General features: G+C 36.1%; 1 protein-coding gene across 1 annotated transcript in view; it reads right to left on the bottom strand.

Annotated features, from left to right (window-relative positions):
- Positions 1–15939: 15939 nt before the first annotated feature.
- The window catches only part of OLFM3 (olfactomedin 3), a 44260-nt gene continuing 35724 nt past the window's right edge, over positions 15940–24475 (bottom strand). Inside the window, exons 5-6 of the mRNA XM_019623835.1 lie at positions 20194–20300; positions 15940–19055 (exon numbers count right to left, since the gene is read on the bottom strand). Coding sequence (XP_019479380.1) covers positions 18378–19055; positions 20194–20300 — 785 coding nt within the window. The 3' untranslated portion in view covers positions 15940–18377. The remainder of the gene's footprint in view (positions 19056–20193; positions 20301–24475) is intronic.

The following is a 24475-nucleotide window of genomic DNA, read 5'->3' as shown; positions in this document are numbered from 1 at the left end:
ATTGTCGTGATGCAAGAGCCATAAATTGTTGGTGAAAAGTTCAGGTCGTCTAACTTTTTCATGCAACCTTTTCAGCACTTCCAAATAGTAAACCTCATTAACTGTTTGTCCAGTTGGTACAAATTCATAATGAATAATCCCTCTGCTATCAAAAAAGGTTAAAAACATATTTGCAACAAGTTCACAAACTTTATCGTCACACCTCCTAGAATTAGTCTACTGATTTGACCTGCTTTATTGGAAACATAATCTGATTATTCTAGCTCACCAAGACTGTCAGTGGTAAATTCTAGTGTCCTCCTGAATGTTTTGTATTATCAAAAAATAGGCATAAATTTTATTTATTTATTTTTTGGAGGAAGAATGTGAGCCCTCATGCCTTTTAGGATGGCCCTTCTCAGACTATGCTTTCCGATAGTGTTAGACCATTAGGAAAATGAGAAACACTCTTGTAAAAGACAAATCCTGAAATAGCACTTTAATAGATCATTGATAATCCATTTTTCAACTTCTCAGAATTCCTGATCATCAACAAATAAGTACTACCCCTATATATAACGTTATATTTTATATACATATACTAATTTATAAGCCCAAACACTTTACAAATGACCCGTGGAGACCTGTAATTTAGATGGTAGCTTACCTGAATTATAAGAATTTCTAAAGGGCAAAGATGTTACTAATGAAATAGTAGTGATGATTTGAATATTTTATAATCCATTCCTTAATCCTCTATGTATTTACATAAACAAGAAGAAACACTTCAGACATCTGGGGAAATCAAATTATTATTTGCAATTTTGGAGGAATCTTCTACATGTTTAAACAAACATATTGAGTCATACTTTGTTCTAGGCACTATGCCAATTTGCTGGAGAAACACATTTAAATGAATAATTGATCCCATTTTTTAAGAAGCTTACAATATATGAAGAAGACAATTTACAAATAACTAATTATGTATAATGCAATCAGAAATCTGCTGCAATGGGATTATGTACAAAATAGTATGAGAATGGATAAAAGGGAATAAAAAATAAGAACAAGTGGGAAACCAATTCTAGAAAGACATGTTGCATAGATTACCAAATAAACTTCTAAAATTTCCTAGGCTATTCAGAACCATAAAGATTATTATCTTTGGTGGGGCTAAGTAGCAGAAATAAGAAACTGCCAAAGACTTCTCAGGGATTCTTATTGTTTACATTATTTAGTCCTAAATAAGGATACTCATACTTTATTACCATGTCTTTTCATCCTCCCTTCTAAATGATTCTAAATGGTTTACTGTATTTGAAATACTGACCATTTTTGCTGATGAGTAAAAGAAGGATATCCTGATACAAACTATAATTTACCATTATAATTTACCACTAGTCCTTAAATAAATATACTGAAGTGCTCAGAATCTTTTAATAATAGATACTTTTGAATCTGGATTTAATAATAAAAATTGAAGCTGGAGGGGAAAGAGGTTAAATGTAGTTCTTGAGATTTTAATGTCTTTGACTGTCAGAGCCAAGACTAAGTTTCAGATCTTTTGATTTATAGTATGAAGGAAATTTCTGCTATATGGTATTGGTTCCATTTGAAAGTTGAAATGGAGCTGAGTTTTGAATGTACTGAAAGAGGAATAGGCTTTGGGGTTGGGGGTGGGGGGTGGGAGTTTCCTAGGCCTGGAGTGGCAGTTGTATTGGTAAATGGGTCTGGGTTGGGGAGTAAATTGTTTGAAAAGTAGAGTTTGAATTAAAGGTTAGCAGTGAACCATGGAATTAGCTTCTTTTTAAGTAAGTAAAGACTATTTTTTTTAATACACACACATGTATACACAAAGCCACATACATATATCTGTATTTATACATATTTAAATTCTGTCCTTCTGGCTCAGGGTTATTCCTGTGTAAGTGTGGGTTCCTGGACATGGCAATGGGTCTTTTTCTTCTGCTTCATTGACCAACATGGAATTACTTGTTATGGACTGAATTTTCCCTCTACTCCTGCCCTTCTCCACCCCACCCCCCAATTCATGTATTGAAACCCTAACCTCTAATCCTCTAATGTGAATGTATTTGGAACTAATCTTTAAGGTGACATGAAGCCATAATAAAGTGGGGCCCTAACCTGATAGGACTGTTGTCCTTATGAGAAAAGGAAGAGATCTGTCTCTTTTCCTGTGTGTGCACCAAAGAAAGGCCATGTGAGAACATAACAAGAAAGCAGCCATCTGTAAGCCAAGGAGAGAAGCCTCACCAGAAACCAACCCTTGCTCTTGGGCTTTTCTCCTCCAGAATTATGAGAAAATGAATTTCTGTTATTTAAGCCACCCAGTTTGTGGTATTCTATTATGGCATCCCGTGATGACTAATGCATTACTTAATAGTAAGAAATAGCATATCTTGGTTTTATCCATTTGACCTTATTGGTCTCAACATCTATATACAAGGTCTGACAGTTAAGTTCGTGAACTTATTGCAACGATGTTGCTAACCTTTTTTGATATCAGAGGGATTATTCATTATGAATTTGTACCAACTGGACAAACAGTTAATCAAGTTTACTATTTGGAAGTGCTGAAAAGGCTGCATGAAAAAGTTAGATGACCGGAACTTTTCACTAACAATTCATGGCACTTGCATCACGACAATGTACCAGCTCACACGGCACTGTCTATGAGGGAGTTTTAGCCAGTAAACAAATAACTGTATTGGAACACCCTCCCTACTCACCTGATCTGGCCCCCAATGACTTCTTTCTTTACCCAAAGATAAAGGAAATACTGAAAGGAAGGCATTTGATGACATTCAGGACATCAAGGGTAATACGATGACAGCCCTGATAGCCATTCCAGAAAAAGAGTTCCAAGATTGCTTTGAAGGGTGGACTAGGCACTCGCATCAGTGCATAGCTTCCCAAGGGGAGCACTTTGAAGTTGACCATATGATATTCAGCAATGAGGTATGTAGCACTTTTTTTAGGATGAGTTCCTGAACTTGTTTGACCTCTTATGATGTGATTAGATAAAACTAGACATTACTTTATTCTAAATGAATTTTTCTAAAAAATAATAGCTTTTGAAAGGACTTATAGATCCTTTGGTTGAAAGATTAGAAAACAATGGCAAGGAACTGCCTGTGACGAAGATGGGATGATTTTGCATGGTAATTTAATATGATGATGGACTTTTTGCCCTTGAAAATGTCTAAATATTCATCCCCTGGATAATGACTATTTCCTGGTATATTTTAACTTCATTTGCTCAATACACTTCTTAAATCATGTACGGCATGTACTGTGACTAATGCAAACAGAGCAGCCATCAGATTCATTTCATTAAGAAAAGATTAGATGAAGATTCTGAAATTTTCCCATGAAACTTTGATGCACAACTCATTTCTTAATTAAAAGCAAACAGCTTTGCTTTCTGAGATTAGACCACCTAAAGGTGTAAAAAGAGAGAAAGAATATGTTGACAAAGAGTGTTTGAGTAAAATGGGAAGGAAATACCACCAGAATTTGCCTCAAACGAATGCATTCCAGAAAGCGGGATACAAAGTGAAAATCAGAAGCATTTTTGAATAATCTGTGCTTTGGATTCCCCCAATGAAGAGTTAAACTCGCCAGTGCTCCAGCTGCAGGCAGGAGGGGCAAGATGATGAGACTTTGTGGAAAAGTGAAGATACTGAGAGATTATTGATCTCTAGGCTATAGACGACACTCTGCCCAAGATTTCAGGGTTTATTCAAGCAATTGAGTTAATCTTTCTATGACTCCATTTATGCCTTTGTCAAATGGTAATAACACCTACTTCATCGGAGTCTTTGAGGGCTTAATTAAATTAGTGTTTTGAGCTTCTTAGATGAAAGTTGCCATAGAAATGCAGAGTGCAATTATTGAAGTCATTTTTCCTTTTCCTGTATGGAACGTGATGATTGAAACACATTTATTTCAATTGGAAAATTGACCAATTGCCTTCCTCCTGGCATGTGATACATGGGACAATAGGCCAAACCTCTTTATAATAAATTGGATCATAATCTAATGTTTTATTAAACAACAAAAAAATCGAATCTGTGTCAAAAATTTAATTATTTCAGGAATCATTCAATATATAAAAATGTTAAGACCTTGAGATAATAGCAGTGGAGTGTGGCATATAGTGTTATTCATAAATGTGGTGTCTGCCATAGCACCATCTATAGGGTTGATCCAATTTCCTAGTTCTTTTTCTGGAAAATTGATTACTTTTATGCTTTTGTGGGGAAAAAAAGCAGAGCTATTTAAATAAGGAGGAGGCCAACTTTCTGAAGAGAGGAATTTCCCACCAGAAAAACATTTTATGTGTATACACTCTTGTATGACCACGTGAGCATGTAGCTCAAGATAAGTTCACTGGTAGAGAGGGGGTCAAGGAACTGAGAGGCTTCCGTTTGGAAGATCATCCACAGTAGTCATGTTGGAGAGAGGGGTGATGAACCACAGTGCAAAATTCTGGCTAAAAGGAGTGGGACCTGAGGGTCTGTAGATGATTCTACGAAGATATAATGAGTGGTGAGGCCTGATGACAAGAGATTCAAAACTGAGTTGTGGCACTGTAAGGACAAATGGATAATAAGAGGTAATGAAGAGCAGTGAGGACTTCAACTCACCTCTAGACCCAGGCATATGATGGCCACTGGGAGAGGAAAAAGCCCTCTTTTGCAAGAGGAACTTGTGTCCTTCAGGGAGAGCCAGGTTTCTATTAGATTTAGAATATCAGCTGAGAGCACTGATTGTATACTAGTCAGAAACTCTAAAAGCAATACTGTTCCTGGGCCCTATTTCAGACCAACTAAATAAGGATGGCTGGGGTGGATCCAGAGAACTGAATGGAAAAGCCAACAGAAAAACCAACAAACCTGCCTCCAAGAAATTGAACTAGGTTTAAGAACTACTGTGGGCAGGTTTCAGATCAAGACTGTGAAGGGAACATTGAGAGTGGAGGTTAGAAAGGTAGGAGACTTTGCTTATGACAGATTCTGAGTTCCAGAGAAAACTCTGCGTGGGAGTCAGCAATCTGACAGTAGATTTGCAGTATTATAGTGCATTAGAGTGACCTATGGTCCTAGGCTTCTTGGACCAGAAAGAGGTCAGACTGCATGATCTCAGGCTGGGGACATTTAGGTGAGGAGACAGGGAGTACCTGCCAGGAAGGCACACAGAGTACTCTGGCTTTCCTTTCACTCTTGACCCTTTGACACAAGGAGGATAGGGGCGGGAAGAACTTTTATCTTATCAAGCAAGGCCACCTTTTGACCCTTGCCAGTGGAGAGTAACAATGAGTATAAACTAAAATCCAGATATTTTTTGTTTGCTTTCTTTCATTCTATTTTTTTGATAGATACCCAACATAAGCCTTGGTGTGTATTTTTTTTTTAAATAGAATTGATTATTACACCTTATAAAGACTTGTGAATTCTTGTTGCATGGTCATTCTTACACTTAGAAAGTCTGTATCTATCTCACTCCGGTGAACACCTTTTGAGGAAGGATGATTCAGTACTGGCTGGTTCGTAGATGGCTTTCAATAACAGTGAAAGCCTCCTGGTACAGCCTGCCCATTAGTGACAGGAAAGGTAGAAGGGGGTCTTTCTGTCAGGGAGGAACACCCAGCACGATTCTTCTGAGGATTAAATTCTGCAGTCTGGCCATTTGAAAATCTGTAAGTTGCTGGGAAAATGAGACTTTACAGCTCCTCTGGCTCTGAGGATCCAAGTTATAAAAAAGAAAAATCTGCAGTGCCCGCATGAAATGAAGACTAAGAATTTAAGAATATGGGAAGTCGATAAAGTGAACATAGCATTTATATGTAAAGGGTGGCGTTTGGGGACTTAACCTTTCTTTTGTTATCCTCTTTTAATGCTGTAAAACTTCTGTGGCATTTAGGGAAAACAGGACTTAACGAGGAATGGGAACATCAGCAAATGACCCAATACCCCTAATTTAATCAGAATCAATGCGTATGTCATAGACAGCGCTGCAAATCTCATGGCTTCTTTACTCAACTGTGTTCTGTTCCTTTAGACCATTATGTCACTGTCACAAGGCTTTTATTTTTCTGGCTAAAGCAGTGGGTGTAGGCAGAGCTCTGCAGGATGTTCTGAGGAGACTCTAAAGGCAAGTTACTTATGACTGCAACAGATGTGGATGGTTTTTAAGGAAGTGCTGACTTTATATTGTGAATCTCTATCTCTCTTAGGGAAAAATAAGGAATTTTCAATTGCCTGCTAGCTATAAGAACAGAAGGGCTAAACAGCCTACTATAAAAAGTGAAACATTAAAGTTCTGACAAAGAAAAAAAATAATGAAGACATTTCAGTTTTTATTAGAAAGCAGATTCCTCGCAGTAGCTCATTATTTGGTTATGGCTCCACAGATATGTTGAAAAGAAGACAAAAAATTTAACCTTAAAACCCCAAATACTTGTGTCTGTATCTTATTTTTAAAAAAGGCTGATCATAGAAGTGCAAACAGACACTATTAACTAATCTTCCTTGCTGTTGTTAGTGAAGCATTGCTATTATTATGACTACTACTAATAGTAGTAGCAGTAGTTATACAAAGTCTTATAATAAGCATACTCTTTGTTATCTCTTGACAGGTAAAAAAACTGAGTTATTTGACTTGTGTTACAATAAACTCAAGATTTGGAGTTTCTTTAAGAGAAGCAGCTGTTTCTTAATAACTGTTTAAACAAATGTTTATCCTTTTATGAATATAAATATAAAAATATACAGCAATTTAAAGGCTAATGAGGAAATAAGCAACTAAATAACATCAAATGTTGAGATTCACATTCTGGAGTCTGACAGATAATTGTTGATTTTTAAACAGTTGATCAATTGCTTCATTCATTCAACAGTTATTTATTGGGAAACTGCTATATTTCAGGCACTAATTTAGGCACTGTCGATAAAAACATGAGTAACGCAACCCTGATCCCGGCCATAATGGACCTAACTTGCTGTTTAGCAGTGTATGAAAATTAGAGAAAATAATCAGATTCAATGACATGAAATTTGAGTCTTCCATCCGAATCTGATCAAGAAGCAATTAACAAATGGTTTGGTTGTCTTCTTCCTGCTCTTACAAAATTCAAAGCACACATAGTCAAGTACTATGGACTGCCAAGTTCACAGTAGTCCTTGAATCTGCCTTTAATTAATTTCTGTGTCTGAAGTAACTATCACCTAGTTCATATAATAGATATGCCTGGTATTTCATAGACACACCATAAATATTTGCCAAATGAAGGAATGGATTGTCTCAGCTCAGAATCAACTTGTGTACAACCTAAACTTCTTGCTTTTCTACTGAAAGCTTTATTTTATCTTCTCTCATTGCCTGGTTTGTTTCTTCCCTTTCTTCATTCCACACTCTGATCTGAACTGACTTCCCTTGTTTTGGTAGAATTGAAATACTAGGTTTTCTAGAAGCTTTCAGTGGACATAAGTTTTTTTTGTTTTGTTTTGTTTTTTTAAGATTTTTATTGGGGAATTGGGGGGATGAGAACAGCGCTGGGGAATTGGGGAAGGGGAACAGACAAGTTGCTGTCGTTTTGGTCCTCAGTCTAGTTGTGGAAGACATTGCTTCACTGGCCCAAGCTGGCACCATCATTGCACTCTTCCCGGGTGAGGCAGATCAGTCGCCGGCTTCTGGATGGCTGCTCACTGTGGCTGCTGGCCGCTCATGCTGGCTGCTGGCTACACATGGCAGCCCATGGCAACCCACTGCCACAGGGGCTGCAGCCTACGCCGTCGCCGGCGACTCATAGCAGCCCAGCTCCAGGTTGAGCTGTTGTTCAGCATCTTAGCTGTGGAGGGCAGTGTCACTGGCCCTCATATGTGGGATCTGAACCGTGGCCCTCTGGTATCCCAAGCCAGCCCCCAATCATCGCGCCACTTGGCTGGCCCAGTGGACATAAATTTTAAAATCAGCCTAAAGAAAGCCCAGGGAGGTTACAGGCCTCAAAGAGGAGTTTCCGTATAGTCCAAACCTGTTTGTACTCTAATAAATATGCCAGTTTCCTTTGGGATACATTATAGGAAGCTTTCCCTCTATTTCTCAGAACCTCTGGGAATTATATCATTCCTCCAGAGTAACATATTCAACGTGAGTTGATGCAGTGAAATGTTGATTCAAATATTGGGTTTATTTGATGAGATTTTATAACATCATTAGTTAGCTTCTGACAGAGATTGATTTGACAAAACAGTTCACACATGTTTGAGAAAGTAATTAATTAGACTGTAGGGTGAAGGGCAAGGTTTTCTGTCTGTCTTAACGTGTGAACTAGTCCTTCTCTGAAAATCATTTCATCAATATCACTATATGCTACTTATACAGAGTCAAAAACCACATGTTCCCTTGCAAATTTCTCTGACTTCTGTTCTTCCTTCTTATTTTTTTTTAATGTTGGTGCTCCTGATAGACTTATTGGCGCTGGGTGGGTTTCACATTGGGCCAAGAAGCATAAGTAAAGATTTGATCATAAGAGAGGAAGAAGACATTGAAAATGTAGATATAAACTTAGAGGAAAGAAGGATCATGTTCTGCATGTGGACAAGGAAGAGGACTTTATGGTTGGACTAGAAAAGTATGTTGGATAATAATGGAAAATAAAGATGTAAATGTTAGGTAGATTCAGTCAGAGCAACCTGAAATTGATGGAATGGGAAACAAACAGCTATGGTTTGTTAATGCACAGGGTATATCATAATGCTTTATCTAGATGAACCTGATGGAAGAATGTAAATTTTGCGAGGCGAGCTAGAGACAGAGATATCTGCCAGCAACATTTTACAGTATGTTTGGCAGATAGAAGATGGTGAGATGTATCATTTGTGGCACTGGAGAGTCAGTAAGATGGAGGAAAAAAATCTTTGGAAAGAAGAAACAACAGATTTTTGTATTTTAGTGAAACTTTGGACATCAGGAATGAAGGTGATGGAAGAGTTAAATATGTCTAAAAGAGTAGCGATATTGATGAGCTAGAATGGTTTGGCTCATCAAGCCAGCAGCATAAAGAACCTGCAGTTTACAATGGAATACTGTACTAATATTGTGACCCCAGGAGACTCATAGTCCAGGGTGGGAGGCAGACAAGTAAACATACTTGTTTTTAGTAAAAGTGCTGTGATTGAGGCAAGTACAAGGTAATATAACAGCGCAAAAGGGTGGCAGATAACATACATGGCAGGGGGACTACTTAGCAAAGCTTTCCAGAAGCAATATCTAAGCTCATTTGTGAAACATGGGCAAGAATTAACCAGATAAGAAAGACACTATGGATAGTGCTATAGGCACAGGAATAGCAGGGGAACACTGATGAGGAGTGAAACCTAAGTATTGTTGAGTATGGCGGAGGGTTGTATATATGGTATTAAGGAGATTGGACTATTTCCTAGGGAAGCCAGGATAAGAAAGATTAGTTCGTTTATGCATATGTTACCTTTACAGTGGTGGAGCATATGCACCACTTTAGATAGCTAGAAATTCTGAATTTGGAGATATGAAAACAATTTGGAAGCCATTCAGCAATAGTTGAAGCCATGCGAGAGGATGAGTTCTTAAAAGGAGAGTAAAGAGGCAAGAACCATGGAGTTTGGACTGAGTTATGCAAGGGGAATATCTCTACGGGGGTAACAAGTCTTACTCAAGGAATAGAGAACAATGTGAGGTGTTTGTCTTAGTTTTAACATAATATAGGTAACTCTCTAGAAATTACTTGAAAACTTTTGGAAACTGAATTAGTAGACTTTCACTTTTATCTCTCCTTTCCCTGTGGTATTTTTTTCCTTTCAATCTGAGCTATTCAAGCCTCTGAGTCCCAGTTCATGCACAGCCTTTATTGATCTTTTAGAATAACAGATTAGGGGAAGATTAGAGCTGAAAGAAACCTTGGGGACCATCTAGTTAAGTGGTTTTGATACTTTTTAAAAAAACAACAAAAATGCTTTCTGACAATAAAAGCATAACAGAGAAGCATTTTGAAAAGTGCTTTTATTGGAGATGGTAGAGGAGAGTTTGTGGTTCATTTTCCCACCTCAATTAAGTTCCTCTATTCCTTTGTGGGAGACTCTGAGGGATTCCTATAGAAATGTAAAACTCCAAAGGGAAGCTTTTGAAAACTACTCATCAAGCCAATGCTTTCATTTACAGAAACCAAGAAAATTGCTAAGGACATATAGTTAGAACTAATTTTAGAAAAAGTATTTTGCCTTCTGGAAGAGTTGCTTACACTATATGAAGAGCTGATCTTCACTAATGTTACTTAGAAGGTGTTACAAGATACCTTAACTTAGAATCACTGACAGACAGATGAACAAACATCAGATTTCTTGTTGGCGCACCCCTTGAAAACACAGGATAAGGAATGAAGGGTAACATATGAGAGGGGAGAATGGCTTCTTTACTTTTCCCTGTCCTGGTAGCACATGTCCCGGTCATAAAACCCTGTTTATTCTACCACAGAGAAAGTATATATCTAAGAGAAGTCTTTACTTACAGGGGTAAAAAGGAAATATAAGGAACCAAAAATTTAAATGCTTTTTTATTTTAAAAATAGGGGTTAAGGAGAGAAATAATGCAACAATCATGGTAGCCCTTTCAAGCTATGTTGTCCTGAAATAAAATTTTGTCATAGACCAATTGACCCAAAAGAACAAATTAAGCCCATTTTTATCTTCTAGATACTTCCAATATTTAGAATTTTACATTAGTAAAAAAAGGAAATTTATTTTAAATAAAATAAATTTAGAAAAGTTAATTTCTCATGATGTTCTCAGAATGGAACAAAATTTTCAGTGTTTTTAGATATTGGAATGTTGCTATCCTACCACTGGCTCTCACACTTCTTTGGTTATTAACGTTTACTGTGTGATTGTTCTATGTCAGACACTGTGCCAAAATATATGAGTATAAGGAGAAGAACTCATCACCCCAATTCTTGAGGCGTTCACTCTAATGTGGAGCAAACAAGTAATCACACTGTGATGTGATAATTTTGACAATACAAGATCAATACTTTGGGAACACAGAAAAAGGGACTTTTTATAGGATTCACAAATAAGGTCATATTTTAAGTGAATTCTGAATAATAAATAGGAATTTAATGAAATTCCTCTCTTGAGAAAGAGGTCAGTCATGAACATGAATTATGAAGGAAGATACAACCCCAACCTTAATCTAACTTGGAAAGTGGACGTCTTGCTTGGTCAGGGAGCATTCTCTAAAGCCATAATTGATGGAAGTAGACCTTGGCTAAAGCAAAAAGTAAAATTGTTTATAAAGGAGAGGAATGAGAGGTCAGCAAATGAAAGAAGCATTCCCAAACAGGGTGCCTGATTCTGGGCATGGAGATGGAGATCAGAGGGCTGACTGAAGGAGAACAGGAAACAGTGTGAACTGAACAAACCGGAAGATAATTGTTGAGAACCAAATTCTGCAGTGGGTATGATTTAGATTTTAAAATGATTAGATTTTATTTATCATAGAAATATGATAATAAGATAGGCAGGTACATTTAAAGAGCCAAAGATGTGGTAGAAACCCAGACTGTGGATGGGCTGTTATTACTGTTAGCTGAGGAAGGAAGGAAAAATAGATGAGGTGTTCAGGTGAGAGAAAGATAAGGGTTTGGTTTGGAACATACGGAGTTTAAGGTGCCTGTGGAATACCTCTGGAGAAATATCTGTTTTCTTGTTTATAAAATAGGGATGATGATGTTTGCTCTCCCTATTACATAGGGCTATTCTTTCACGTAAGGACTTAGGTGAAAGAATAGAAATGAAATAGCCTTGAGAAACAGAAAGCAGTGTAAAATGAATAGCGTTCTTTTGGTTATTTTTGTTTAGTGCACGTTTTCTATGGGAGAATGTCAAGAAAAGCTAATCACAAATTAATTATGCATTTTAACTACTTTGCTGGGCCAAACTTTACCTGAGGGGCAAGAATGTCATTTGAATATAAGAACTTATTACTTATATGAGGACTTGGTCAACTTCTTTTTCAATGCCTGCTTCCTAGTCCAAGGATCGTTTCTAATGGAATTTAATAAAGACACTGGAGAGAGAACGAAAATGCTTATTTTTATTATTTGTGATTCACATTGGCGTGGAAGCTAATGGATGTCTTCTCAAATCCTTTGGGGGAAAACCAAAATATCACTGACAAAAACAGCCTCGGTTCTCTACGCAGCATGACTTTACCTGTATAAACATAACTGGAGTTATATTTTTTTAATAAAATTTTTATTTATTTTCTGTAGCTGTAGATTACATGCATATCAACTACAGTAGCTTCTAAACCAAGGCAAATGTTATAACCTTTCTTTTTACTGTTTATGCATTGCCACGTTAGCTAATTTCAGATGAGGAGTTTGCAGTTAAATGTGATGAAGCTCACCACATCTGCTCAATTCCACAAACAGGGTGGCTTAAATAACAGAAATTCATTTTCTCATAATTCTGGAGGAGAAAAGCCCAAGAGCAAGGGTTGGTTTCTGGTGAGGCTTCTCTCCTTGGCTTACAGATGGCTGCTTTCTTGTTATGTTCTCACATGGCCTTTCTTTGGTGCACACACAGGAAAAGAGACAGATCTCTTCCTTTTCTCATAAGGACAACAGTCCTATCAGGTTAGGGCCCCACTTTATTATGGCTTCATGTCACCTTAAAGATTAGTTCCAAATACATTCACATTAGAGGATTAGAGGTTAGGGTTTCAATACATGAATTGGGGGTGGGGTGGAGAAGGGCAGGAGTAGAGGGAAAATTCAGTCCATAACAAGTAGTTCCATGTTGGTCAATGAAGCAGAAGAAAATTCCAGACATCTGCTCAATGTCCAATACATAGGACAAGCCTCCTATTAGAGACACTGGATCACTGAATTTGTCAAGAATGTGCCTCAAAGACCTGATCATAGAAAAATAATTGAATTTGGCCCAAATAAAAATAAATCCCTTTAGAGTTTTTATAAGGAATAACTTAATCTTGAGTTCTTCTAAAGAAAATAATTACTTATATGATTAGGATGTTGATTTCTTTCCTCTCTGAAGCAATCTGAAATTCGTGAGGCTTGCAAGACAGATGGCAGGCTTTCAGTGCTTGTCATAGAGATGTTTAATAAATTTGGGATTGAGTTAGATTGCATTGACATAGTGGTGATCTTTGGGGTCATGGCTTTCTTTGAGAGTGTGATGAATGCTGTAAATCCCCCATATGAAAGAATGTACAACCACATATACACACTAAATTTAGCATATGTTTTCAGTGTTTAGGTATCCCAAAAGTGTATCCTTGAGCTCTTAGTTAAAAATCAAAAACAAAACAATACAACAACAACAAAAAAACCTTCTGCAGGGAAGAAATATTAAGAACCATTTGATCCATGGATTTACAGGAACAGGAAAGAAGAGGTCACATTTTTTAAGTGGATCAGATGGTGATAGCCCATTCCTTGACTGAATCTACCATGGCCGACTGCTTCTTAGAGAGACTTCCCTTCATTATTCCCTCTTAACATCACCTCCTACCCCAACCTGCCCCTAGCAAATACCCAGTCACTCTTTATGACATTGATTTATTTCCTTCACATTAATTGGTACAATTGGAACTTATTTTTCATTAATATTTTTGTTGCATCCTGTTCTCACTAGAATATAAGCACATGAAAACTTTATTTATCTATTGAGAGCTATATCCCTAGCATCTAGAAATTGGCTCATAGTTTTGCTCAGGGATTATTTTTTGAATAAATGAATAAATAATGTAATATTATCTAAATTGGAAAGGCTATGAACTACACATGGGCAACATATATGAATTTATGTGAAGTCAAGAATGGTATAGACAAAGTTTGCTGGATATGAATTATCAACATTAGCAGTATGATACATTTTTGTAAATGCTTAAATTTATAATGACTAATGCTTCTTTTAGTCAGCTAATTTCTTGCTTTACTTTTAAGACCTTTGTCATATAAAATATATTTTTTGAACATCTCTGCTAATACGTGGTATTTCCAAGTCTCAGTTGGGGTAGGGGATGATATATTATGGTAATATTTTAGTGTTTTGCTTTTTTTTAAATGGGTGCAAGCTCCTCTGACAAGACTGTAGCTTTGGTACGGATGCAACTTAATCATGAGTTGCATGTGTGTGTGGTTTACCAGCAAACTTCTTGCAACACTAAGTTATTCCTGAGAATTCTTCCACAGTCACTATATTGCTTCACATCTCTAGTCAGGAATAATGTTTTAAGATGGTTATACTTTTGAAAAGTACCGGGTACTCTTGGCAACATAAACCTTTATGCCCTTTTATATTATTTTCAAATAATTTAACAATAATTTATACTTGTCAAATTTATTTGGCAATTGATAAACTGAGCTTCAAAGGGGGTTGACTATTCTGCCAGCCAGTTTGACATTTTGGAGACAAGGCAGACTCTAAACAAGATTAAAATTTCTCTAAGCCTGACAGAATAGTTCAACCAAAAGGGATTAACTGTATAACATAATTTTAGGATGATTCAGAAAAATCAGTTTGGTAAAGTACATTGGGGAGTATTTCTTCCTGATTGGTTAATCAGTGGAGCACTTTTCTGATTTAAGGGATTGTCATCAGTTGAATCCACTATTTCATGGAAAAATAAAAGATTTTGAAGTTGATTTTTCTTCCAAGTTGAGTTCTTATGACATAAAAGAATGGGTATCTACAAAGCATACTTCTATTTTTTTTAGTACAAGCTCAACAATTCAACAGAGCATATTTTATTAGTCCATAGACCTTCTCTGAAGAGTCACTGATTATGACAAATTATTAGCTGAGACTTATGCTGAGCTTACTTAGCTTTACAACCAGAAACCATTCCATGATCTTGATTTCAGTATGGACACTACAACCTACTGAACTGAATGATAGTGCCTCTGAGCATTTCTAGAAATGACTGCTTCTAGCTATGAGTAATGAGAGATTAAGGTTTTGTATCATTTTATAGCATCTAAATTTTAATTAATGCACCTTGCATATAATGTTAGGTAGACCACTTTATGGTAGCTCTCCTCATGGTCCACTTGTCATGTGATGACGGAGGAGGTGAAGTATGCTTTGTAGGTACCCATTCTTCTATGTCATAGGAATTCAAGTTGTATGTTTAGTGAAGGCTGTAATCATACCTACCCAGTCAAGTCAGCAAGGTGACATTTTAAATTCTGTTTTCAAAAGCATTCATATTTCTAGAAGTCTTGGCTTTTAGAAACCCTGCAGTGTCTATATTTTTCATAGTTGCAGTAACTTGAAGGGATACTTTTAATTTTGCTATCAATTGTACTCAAATTTAACATTTGCAGAAAATATTTGGTAATCCTGAATGCTAAGGAGACCAGATAGTTTTTGTTTTGAAAATCTATGCTTTAAGGATAGTAACGTTAAAGGATGATTATTTGTAAAGCTTATCTTAATGGAAAAATAACTGGTTTTGTGTTTAGTTGAACATCAATACAATTTTATATAGTTACGAGGTGCATTTTTAAAATACGCGTAATTCTTCTGTTTGAAAAATTTGTACTTGTAAGCTTGGTAGTGATTTTCAGATATATAGACCATTTCTTATTAGAAATAAGAATCAATTTTCTAAAGATAAGATTTCATCAGAGAGAACAGTATGGATTATAAAGATGAAATGACTCTGAATATGGTGATACGAACTAGAGATTCTGAGTTTATAGTAAATCTTATCTAGTCACTTGTAATGCTGCATATAGGCATCTGTTATTATTTTCTCTTTTATCTCTACATATCGGTAATGTACTGCAACATTATCAGTTTCTGATTTCATAGGCCTAAGTATAGGTGCAAGTAATGAGTATTGTGATTCAAGTGCCACAAATACAAGTTGCCGTGCAAACACAATCAGACCATGATTATATTATTATTTCAATGACACAGAAGTTTGTTAATAATCAGGCTAAGTACGAAAATAACAGTTACACAGTTCACTTGAGATTAGGACTTTCTGAGCTTAGAATTCTTTACTGATTATATTATGTGGATGATTTAAAAATACTCATTTCCCTCATAAAATTTATTTATTTGAGATAAAAAAAACAGTGATTACAGTAAGTTCTTATTTATTTCAGGCACAAAACTGATAATAATTTATTAAGAAAAATGCTCTTATACTGTAAATGTTTAATGCAAATCACATTTTTAAACTCATGTTACCTCACTTCTAGTGACAGTACTAAAATCTGTGCTTGCTCTAGCAGCACACACACTATAAATTGGAGATGTTGATGAAACCTCACACAGAAAACAATAAAGTGCTTTACAAGCTGCACATCTCACAAAAAAGCTGTGATAGTCCAGGTTTTGAATGTACATGATACCATATTACATCATTTTTTAAAAAACAAGTAATGAAGACCCAGCTATTCATCAGAGGCCATCTACTTAAAAACTCATTCATTTCTGAAGTTGACTTTCTTCAAAGAAACTCTTGATATACAAACACTTGATATTGGCTGATTATTTTTGTGATGTGTGTACAATGACAAGTAAACCCCCTAAATTTTCTAACACTCCAAAGCAGAGGAGAACTTACATAAATATTTTCAAAGAGAAGACAACATTGCAAAAGGACCCCGTAGGCAAAAGAAAAACAAATCTTTGTTAAATTTTAACAATTTCAAGATTGGGTTATTTAATCCTACAGTTTTGACAGGGAGCTATTTGAGAATGAAGTTTTGCTTGTGACAATTGAGATGAATTACTCTTAAGTATTAGCATTTCTTTACACAATGCTTTATCTGAATTGTTATATCCTTACTTTACAAAGAAATTACAGTATTATGTATGTGTAAAACTAAACATTTACAACTTGTTATATATTATTTATTATAGAATATACTTTTTAAATTATAAAACCAACCCATACTATTAATAGTTTCTGTAAAATTGCCTTAGGTAAGTATTTTTAATATACGGAAAGTATATCCAAACTCAGTGACATGTTTTATATATATTGATTATATGTTTTTGGAGTTACTAACATAAAATATTATTAAAGCTTTCTTTTTTGGTTACAGTGTTTCTGTACACACAGTGAATCAGGGTAACAAGGGGTTGCCTTTCCATCATGTTTTCTGAATTGGTTGTTTGCACATTTAAACCACACAGACAACTCCCAAGTTTTCCCATCATTTTCTTTTGCATAAATCTTGCCAATAACTCTCCAGAGTTTATAATGTAAGTCTAGATAAAATTACAGAAATTTTCTTAAGAGTTTTTATATGTGCTTCATGTATTTTTAGAGTCCTGACACAAGGAATTATATTATTGCAAGTTGTGTTTAAAATATAAGTTAAAACATTAATATATTTAATTATGAAGAACAAAATTTGTTTGGTTGTGTAATAGTCAACTCAAATCCAATTTTTGTGACTTAGCTGTATCTTTGCAGGCTACTATGAGGGTTGCTTTCAGTGGAGTAAATGAACTACTCCTCCATACTGAATCCATTTAGCATTCAGTGTTGGGGTCCAGTGAACTTGGGATAAAATAAAGACTCTATCTAAGGAATCTGGTTTGATTTTCTTTTTAGCTTATAATACTATGTAAAGGGGTAAGCCAAGAAGATACTTCCTTCTTGACCACACTTGAAAATTGTCCCATAGCAATTACTGAGATTAAACTTCAGTGTATTTTATAAAAAATATTACTTATTTTCACAGAAGTGAAGAGATACAATTGCACAATGGTGGTTACAATGCTAGAAATACATATTGCCAATAAAATGTTAGCAAGAGATTTAAAAATGACTGTACAGCACCGCATTGGAGATTGTAGAACAGCAAAATGATTGATATTATTTTTCCATATAAATAAAATCCTTAAATCTTTTTTTAGAAATAGATGGGGGGAAAGTGCTTTTATTTTTTTCCGATTCCTACCAAAATGATTCCTGATGTGGAGCTAAAGACAGTAAAAAATGACAGTTAAAAAAAAAAAAAGAGAGACATTCATGCATTTAAGCTACCATTAGTCTCTGACTTTAATATAAGGCAGATCATTAATCTTTTGCAAAACTATGACTTTAGCCACTTAAGCTCTTTTTAGTGCTTTTCATGACAAGGACATAATAGGCCTTGTAAATTTAGGAGTTAAGATGTGTTTCCAATAGGTTAATTTAGACAGGCTCAGCTGTTTTTTGAAACACCCACTTTATAATAAAAAATGCTTTGGAGAAATGGTGAAAAGTTTTAAAAAGAAAAAAAAAGGGTCCTATAGAGTTTATCAAAAGTGACACTGTTTAGATCAATGAAAACAAATTACATTTGCTTATGTGTCATCCTCAGTCTTAATGATGTGGAAAAGGGTGACATTGAACAGGACCTGGTGACCATTGTTCCAGGCATAAAGAGCTCTATCTCTGGCATTGTAGTCAAGCATGGATATGTGAAAGTATTGGTTATGAAAGGGAATGTCTGTGTACTCATATGTGGAGGTTTTGGTGGAATAGGAATAGTACACCTTGGCTCCAGTTAAGTGGGAGTTGGTGACATACAGTGTCCCACAGATCATGAAGGACTCTCCTGCGCTTCTCTTGGGATAGCCGGTGTTCCAGCTCTTCATCACCTCCAAGGTATCTTGGTTAAGTTGACTGATGACAATATTGCCTGCATTCTGGTTAGTTGCATACACAGCCCACAGCCCGATTTCATCAGCCATTAGGTCGATGTCAGAGAATCCACCCCAGGTGTAGGGATAAACGTTGTGGAAGCCAGCATACTCCAGGCTTCGTTGGGCAAGCACTCTCCCCATATCAAAGCTGTATTTGATGATTATGTTACTCTGATACTTGTTAAAATACAGCGAGCCATTGTAGACAACATGGTTAGTTCCTGCCCATTTGAAAGGGAGGTTGTATGTTCTTGATTCAGCCCCACTAACAAAGTCTGCGATTGATTTGTACTCACGGACAATTTTGTTGTTAGTGTAACTGTCCATGTACCAGACCTGTGAGGAGGGGAGAAAAAAAAATGAAGTCGGTACATTCATACTTTTCTGAGAATTCCAAAATAAAGACAGTGAGAGTCAAAACATATTAAAATCACTGTTCTCAGCCTCTGGAAGCCATGTTATCTTACCACTGACCTGTTGCCACGTGACAGTACTGCATACTTTTGAAAAAATAGTGGCATGGTCTATGTAGAAAGGAAACAACTGGATTTACTGCCTTGAGGCTGATTTGCTTTTTTGTCCTTTTTTTTTCTTTTTTTTTGACCATTCAGTGAATTACTACTGAATGAACCAAACATGCATTAGTGCAAACACATCACTTTTAGTAACCTGATAGATCAGTGCTATCAATGATAACTGTGAAAATATCACTTTCTGCAAATGTATTTATTCTGTAACTTGCTCTGAAAAATGTATAAATGTATGGTCTAATTTTACCCATTCAACTCATTTCTCCATGACGGATACCACAGGACCTTCTAGTAACACTTGTTCATTGAATCAATTTATAAGAACAACTAACTTTTAATGAAACCATTTTACCAATCTGGCTACTAATCTCATTTGGATATAACCTTTGAGAATCTTAATGCATACTGAGCTCTGTAATAAAACATAAGTAGAGCTACGGAAAGTTTCCAGTATATTTATTTAAAAAATTCAGGCACTGCCAATTTATGAAAATACCCCCCCCCAAAGTTTCAGTGCTTTTTACTTGAAAATTACCCATAGATCCCAGGGATATTTTTGCAGGTTTAGTGAATTGGTTAGCTCTTGAGTTTTTCACTTATTGAGTGTTATTTTATTATTTTTTTCACACTAAGGCGCAGGTTTTAGAAGGAGTATATAGAGAATTCTACATTTTTGTAATGGCCCTCTTCAAGTATAAAACAAGATAAAAACCAATAAAAATTAGACTCAACTATATTGGTAATTATAGGAGAGAACATTTTACTGAAATAAGTTTGCCATATGTCTGTAGCTATATTAACATTATCAAACTGAAAATATTTGCAATGGTGTAATACTTTTCAAGTTGAAACTAATATCCCTGAAAAAAAAAAGAATAGTTCAGCAGACAAAAAGTATAAATAAAACATAATTCTAAGCAAAAGCATTTCTGGAAGCAACATACTCTGTTATTTTTTTCAGGTGCTAAAGGATCTGTCATCCAAGCACCAAATCGTGTTCCAGATGTCTTGACTGTAATTGGGCCTGTGATTTTCATCAATTTGCCACATGCTGAAATTAGAGAAACATAAGCATGTTAGGTTAACATAGCCAATGAGTCCAATGTACAAACTCATACCAAGAGCAAAGCAAGGCCTCCTAAAACAGAACAAATTCATAGGATTCAGTTTGGGTGCTGTGCCTTTAACTATAATTTGCTTTTTCAATGCTCTAAACCTAAAATATGGATTTTAAAAATAGGAAATGATTTGTACAATCTGGAAAGGAATAAGTGAGGAAAGCCATTATCATTATACCAATTCACCAGCTGTGTCTTATAAAAGTTGGAAAAATTAAACAAATTGTTCATGGACCTGTTTACCTGATCACCAGCTTCTGCCCCCACCTCTCCCTGCCCCAGTGCTTCAAGTCTTTGGACACCTTTTTCAAGCCAGAAAGAATTCTGGAAGCAGAGTTTCAGTTTATATTGATGAATGAGCAACATCCATGAACATTATAGAATATAACAATAAAAATTCAATCACAGTCTACCTGAAAGAGGTAGAGTTTTGAAGCGTAAATGCCTTGTGCAGATAGCAGGGCCTGAGAGAACAGCCATGGAGGTGCTTGGGAAAAAAGCCCCTAAAACTCAAGCCTTTCAACCCTGTACTCACATGCTGTGAAAGATATAGAGTATCAACCAATATAATACACATGATGAAATATTAATGATTGTTAAAGAATTGTAATATTTTTATCAAATAAGATTTTAGGAAAGTCCTGGACTTTATAAATGTCAAAACCTAAACCAAATAGAAACCCAGGCATTTTGTGAGATTTTTAAACAGCAAAATTTAAAAGTGATTTGTTATACCCATTATGAAAGGCCATTTGAGTGCCTATAAATGTTGGCCTTTGGTCTAAACAAAAGAATATTCTTTCTTATCCATTTATACCATTTTTCCCCTTTTCTGTTCTTTTTTTACTTAAAAATATTTTTTTGGCCTTACTCCATGTTTTTTCCATCTTCCTCTGCCTATCCTTAGAATTAATAATTTTCTAGTTCCTATTGGTTCCTGTGTGTTTGGAGGGGGAAGAACAGATTCTTACAGCAAATCAAGAACATAACTAACTCTAATGTGCTTATTTTGGGTCATTTTTCTCTACATATGTTTCTCATTGGAATAACTTGTAACTGGCAGAATACTAAGTTGTTCAGTTAGGAAGATGATGAATTATATCATTATGCTTTGTACTATCACTTCAGTGATAACCACAAATTTCAATGATAACTACAAAGTTTGTATATTCTTGAATATAGAAGTGAAAGTCATATGATCAACATTAACATTTCTAAATTCACAGATGGTAAGTGCATGGAAATTCAAATATATTGAAATAAATAAGAAGAAATCCTGCCCCCTGGAAAACATCACAAAACAAAACATGGTTTTATTCCTAGGCATGAGTAATTAATTCAACAAAATATAAAGAGCAATTTAGTCAAGTAAGATATGAAAAATAACTCTTTTAAGATGGACTTAATACCTGCTTTTATCTCCTTTCTTTTCAAAGCTCTCGTTAAAATGGTAGTAAAGAAATAAAACATGGGAAATAAAAAACCCAAAGCAAAGAAGATGGTGTGAGTCATTAGTGGAGAAGAAACTTTAACAGATTATGTCACAGAAGTGGCAGCCTGAGGAGTGCTTCTTGAAATCTCCTCTGGAAGTTACAAAAATTGAACAGCTATAATTCAACAAAGGATACCTTAGTACACAAGCACAAAGGATACACAAGCACATCTGAGAGCTCTGTGCATCAAATCACTTGAAGATGGGCAAATCAGATGAGCAGGGGAGGAGGAAATGGGGAAGTGCAGAAATGTGGGCCACAGGCCACAAGATGCAGCCCAAAGCCCACTGCAGTCTCAGGAGAAGGAAGAATTCAGGCTACAGGTACCTCCCTGTGGCCCATAGTACTGCCTGTGGGATCAGCATATAACACAGCTGAAACCAGCATATGGGGCAGAGACCTCGGGTAAGAACTGTGGTTTTGCCCTCACAGTCAGGCAGGAAAAAGAAAACAAAGACACAGAGCCTGCCACCTCCCCTCACCCTTCCCCCAGAGCTCGCCACACCCCATTCTCCCAATGTTAGAAACAGGCTCCAGAAGAAATGATAGCAGTGTCAGATTAAAGAACAAAATATCTACATCCCTGAGAACTGGAGCGATGTTCCTACAGCCACAGACGCATAGCGCATGATTAATTCTGGTGATAGAGAAAGAGCTATAGGGGCGAATCAGCTGTGGGCAGGTAGTCACCATTGCTCAGAGCCACAAACACACCAGCCACCTCCCACAACCACCCTGGCCCTTCCTGGGTGGATCCCTGTGGAGCAACGGGAGCCACTGAGACACACAGGCTCTGCATCGGGCTGCAGGGGCAGCACTGGGATTTCAGAAGCTCAGACCTGTCACCCTCCACATCCTCCCATGGAGGCAGTGCCCTGAGACCCAGGAGACCTGCTCACAGAGGAGAAGCCCACCATCCATAGCGTGAGAAGCCAGAAGAGTGCAAGAGCAAATAAAATGCTACAGTGTGAGAGAAAATAAAAGGCTGCAACAGGAGAGAAAATAAAAGATTCCAGCAACACCTACTGGAAAGCAAAAGAAAGGCCTCTTCATATCAACCTGTAGATGCCCAGGAAGAGATATAATAATTCATTAATTGCCATGAATAACCAAGGTAACAAGACAGCTCAGAAAGAAAATGAAAAGTCTCCAAAAAAATGAAATTAAAAACATGGAAATATGTGACTTAAATGACAGAGAACTCGAGATTGCAGTTCTTAAAAAACTCAATGAGATGCAAGAAAACACAGACAGGCAGTTTAATGAACTCAGAAACACAATCAAAGAACAAAATGAACATTTTACCGAAGAGATTGAAATTTTAAAAAAATAATTAAATAGAATTTCTGGAGATTAAGAACTCAATAAAAGAAATGAAGAATGAAATAGCCAGCTCAGGTAATAGAGCTGATCAGATGGGGGAAAGAGTTAGTGAAATCGAAGATAGAAATCTGGAAATGACACAGATGGAAGAAGAGAGAGAGTTGAGAATTCAAATAAATGAAAGAACTCTACAAGAACTTTCTCACTCCATTAGAAAGAGCAACATAAGAATAATGGGTATACCAGAAGGAGAAGAAGGGGAGAAGGGAACACAGAGTCTATCCAAACAAATAGTTGGTGAGAACCTCCCAAACTTGTGGAAAGAGATGGATCCTTGAATCCAAGAAGCAAACAGAACACCTAATTACCTCAATCCTAACAGGTCTTCTCCAAGACACATTGTATTGAAGCTGTAAAAAATTAATAACAAAGAAAGAATTCTCAAGACAGCTAGGGGAAAAAAAAAGCAGTAACCTATAATGGAAAGCCCATTAAACTATCATCAGATTTTTCAGCAGAAACTTTACAAGCCAGGAGGGAGTGGAATTAAATATTCAAACTATTGAAAGAGAGAAATTATGAGCCAAGAATAATATATCTAGCAAAGATATCCTTTAGATGTGAAGGAGGAATAAAGACCTTTCCAGACATATAGAAGCTGAGGGAATTTTCTAACACATGAGCTGCATTATAGGAAATACTAAAGGAGACTATTTGACCTGACACAAAAAACCAAAAGAATGCAAAATCATGAGCAACATTATGAACTGGTAGACAGAAGCAGGAAATGGAAACCCCTACAGAAAATAGGGCACTATACAATTGAACATAACATAGAGGTTAAAGAAGATAAAAGCATTAAAAAAAAAGAAAAAAGAAAAGGAAAATGAAAAGAAAAAGATAACTTGCTAGTGCAATTCAGAAATCAACTCACAGCATAAGTAGGGATAACTTGTGACAACAAAACCACAAAAGGTGAGAGAGTAAAAAAATCTGAATCTGCAAAGGGGAATGGAGATAAGAAGCATGCTGAAGAAAAGGACTACTGTATATATGAAACTTTCTTTTACATAAACTTAATGGTAACCACTCAAAAAGAAAAAAAAACCCAGAACTGAGATATATAACATAAAAAAAAGAAGAAACAGAGGGGAAAAATCATGGTACCGTATTTGCCGGCGTATAAGACGACTGGGCATATAAGACGACCCCCTAACATTTCCACTCAAAATACAGAGTTTGTTATATACTCGCCGTATAAGACTACCCCCTCTTCCGCACACCTTCCACAC

Source organism: Hipposideros armiger, unplaced genomic scaffold, assembly GCF_001890085.2.
Source record: "Hipposideros armiger isolate ML-2016 unplaced genomic scaffold, ASM189008v1 scaffold_563, whole genome shotgun sequence".
Taxonomy (NCBI): domain Eukaryota; kingdom Metazoa; phylum Chordata; class Mammalia; order Chiroptera; family Hipposideridae; genus Hipposideros; species Hipposideros armiger.
This window is presented reverse-complemented; position numbering and strand designations above follow the sequence as displayed.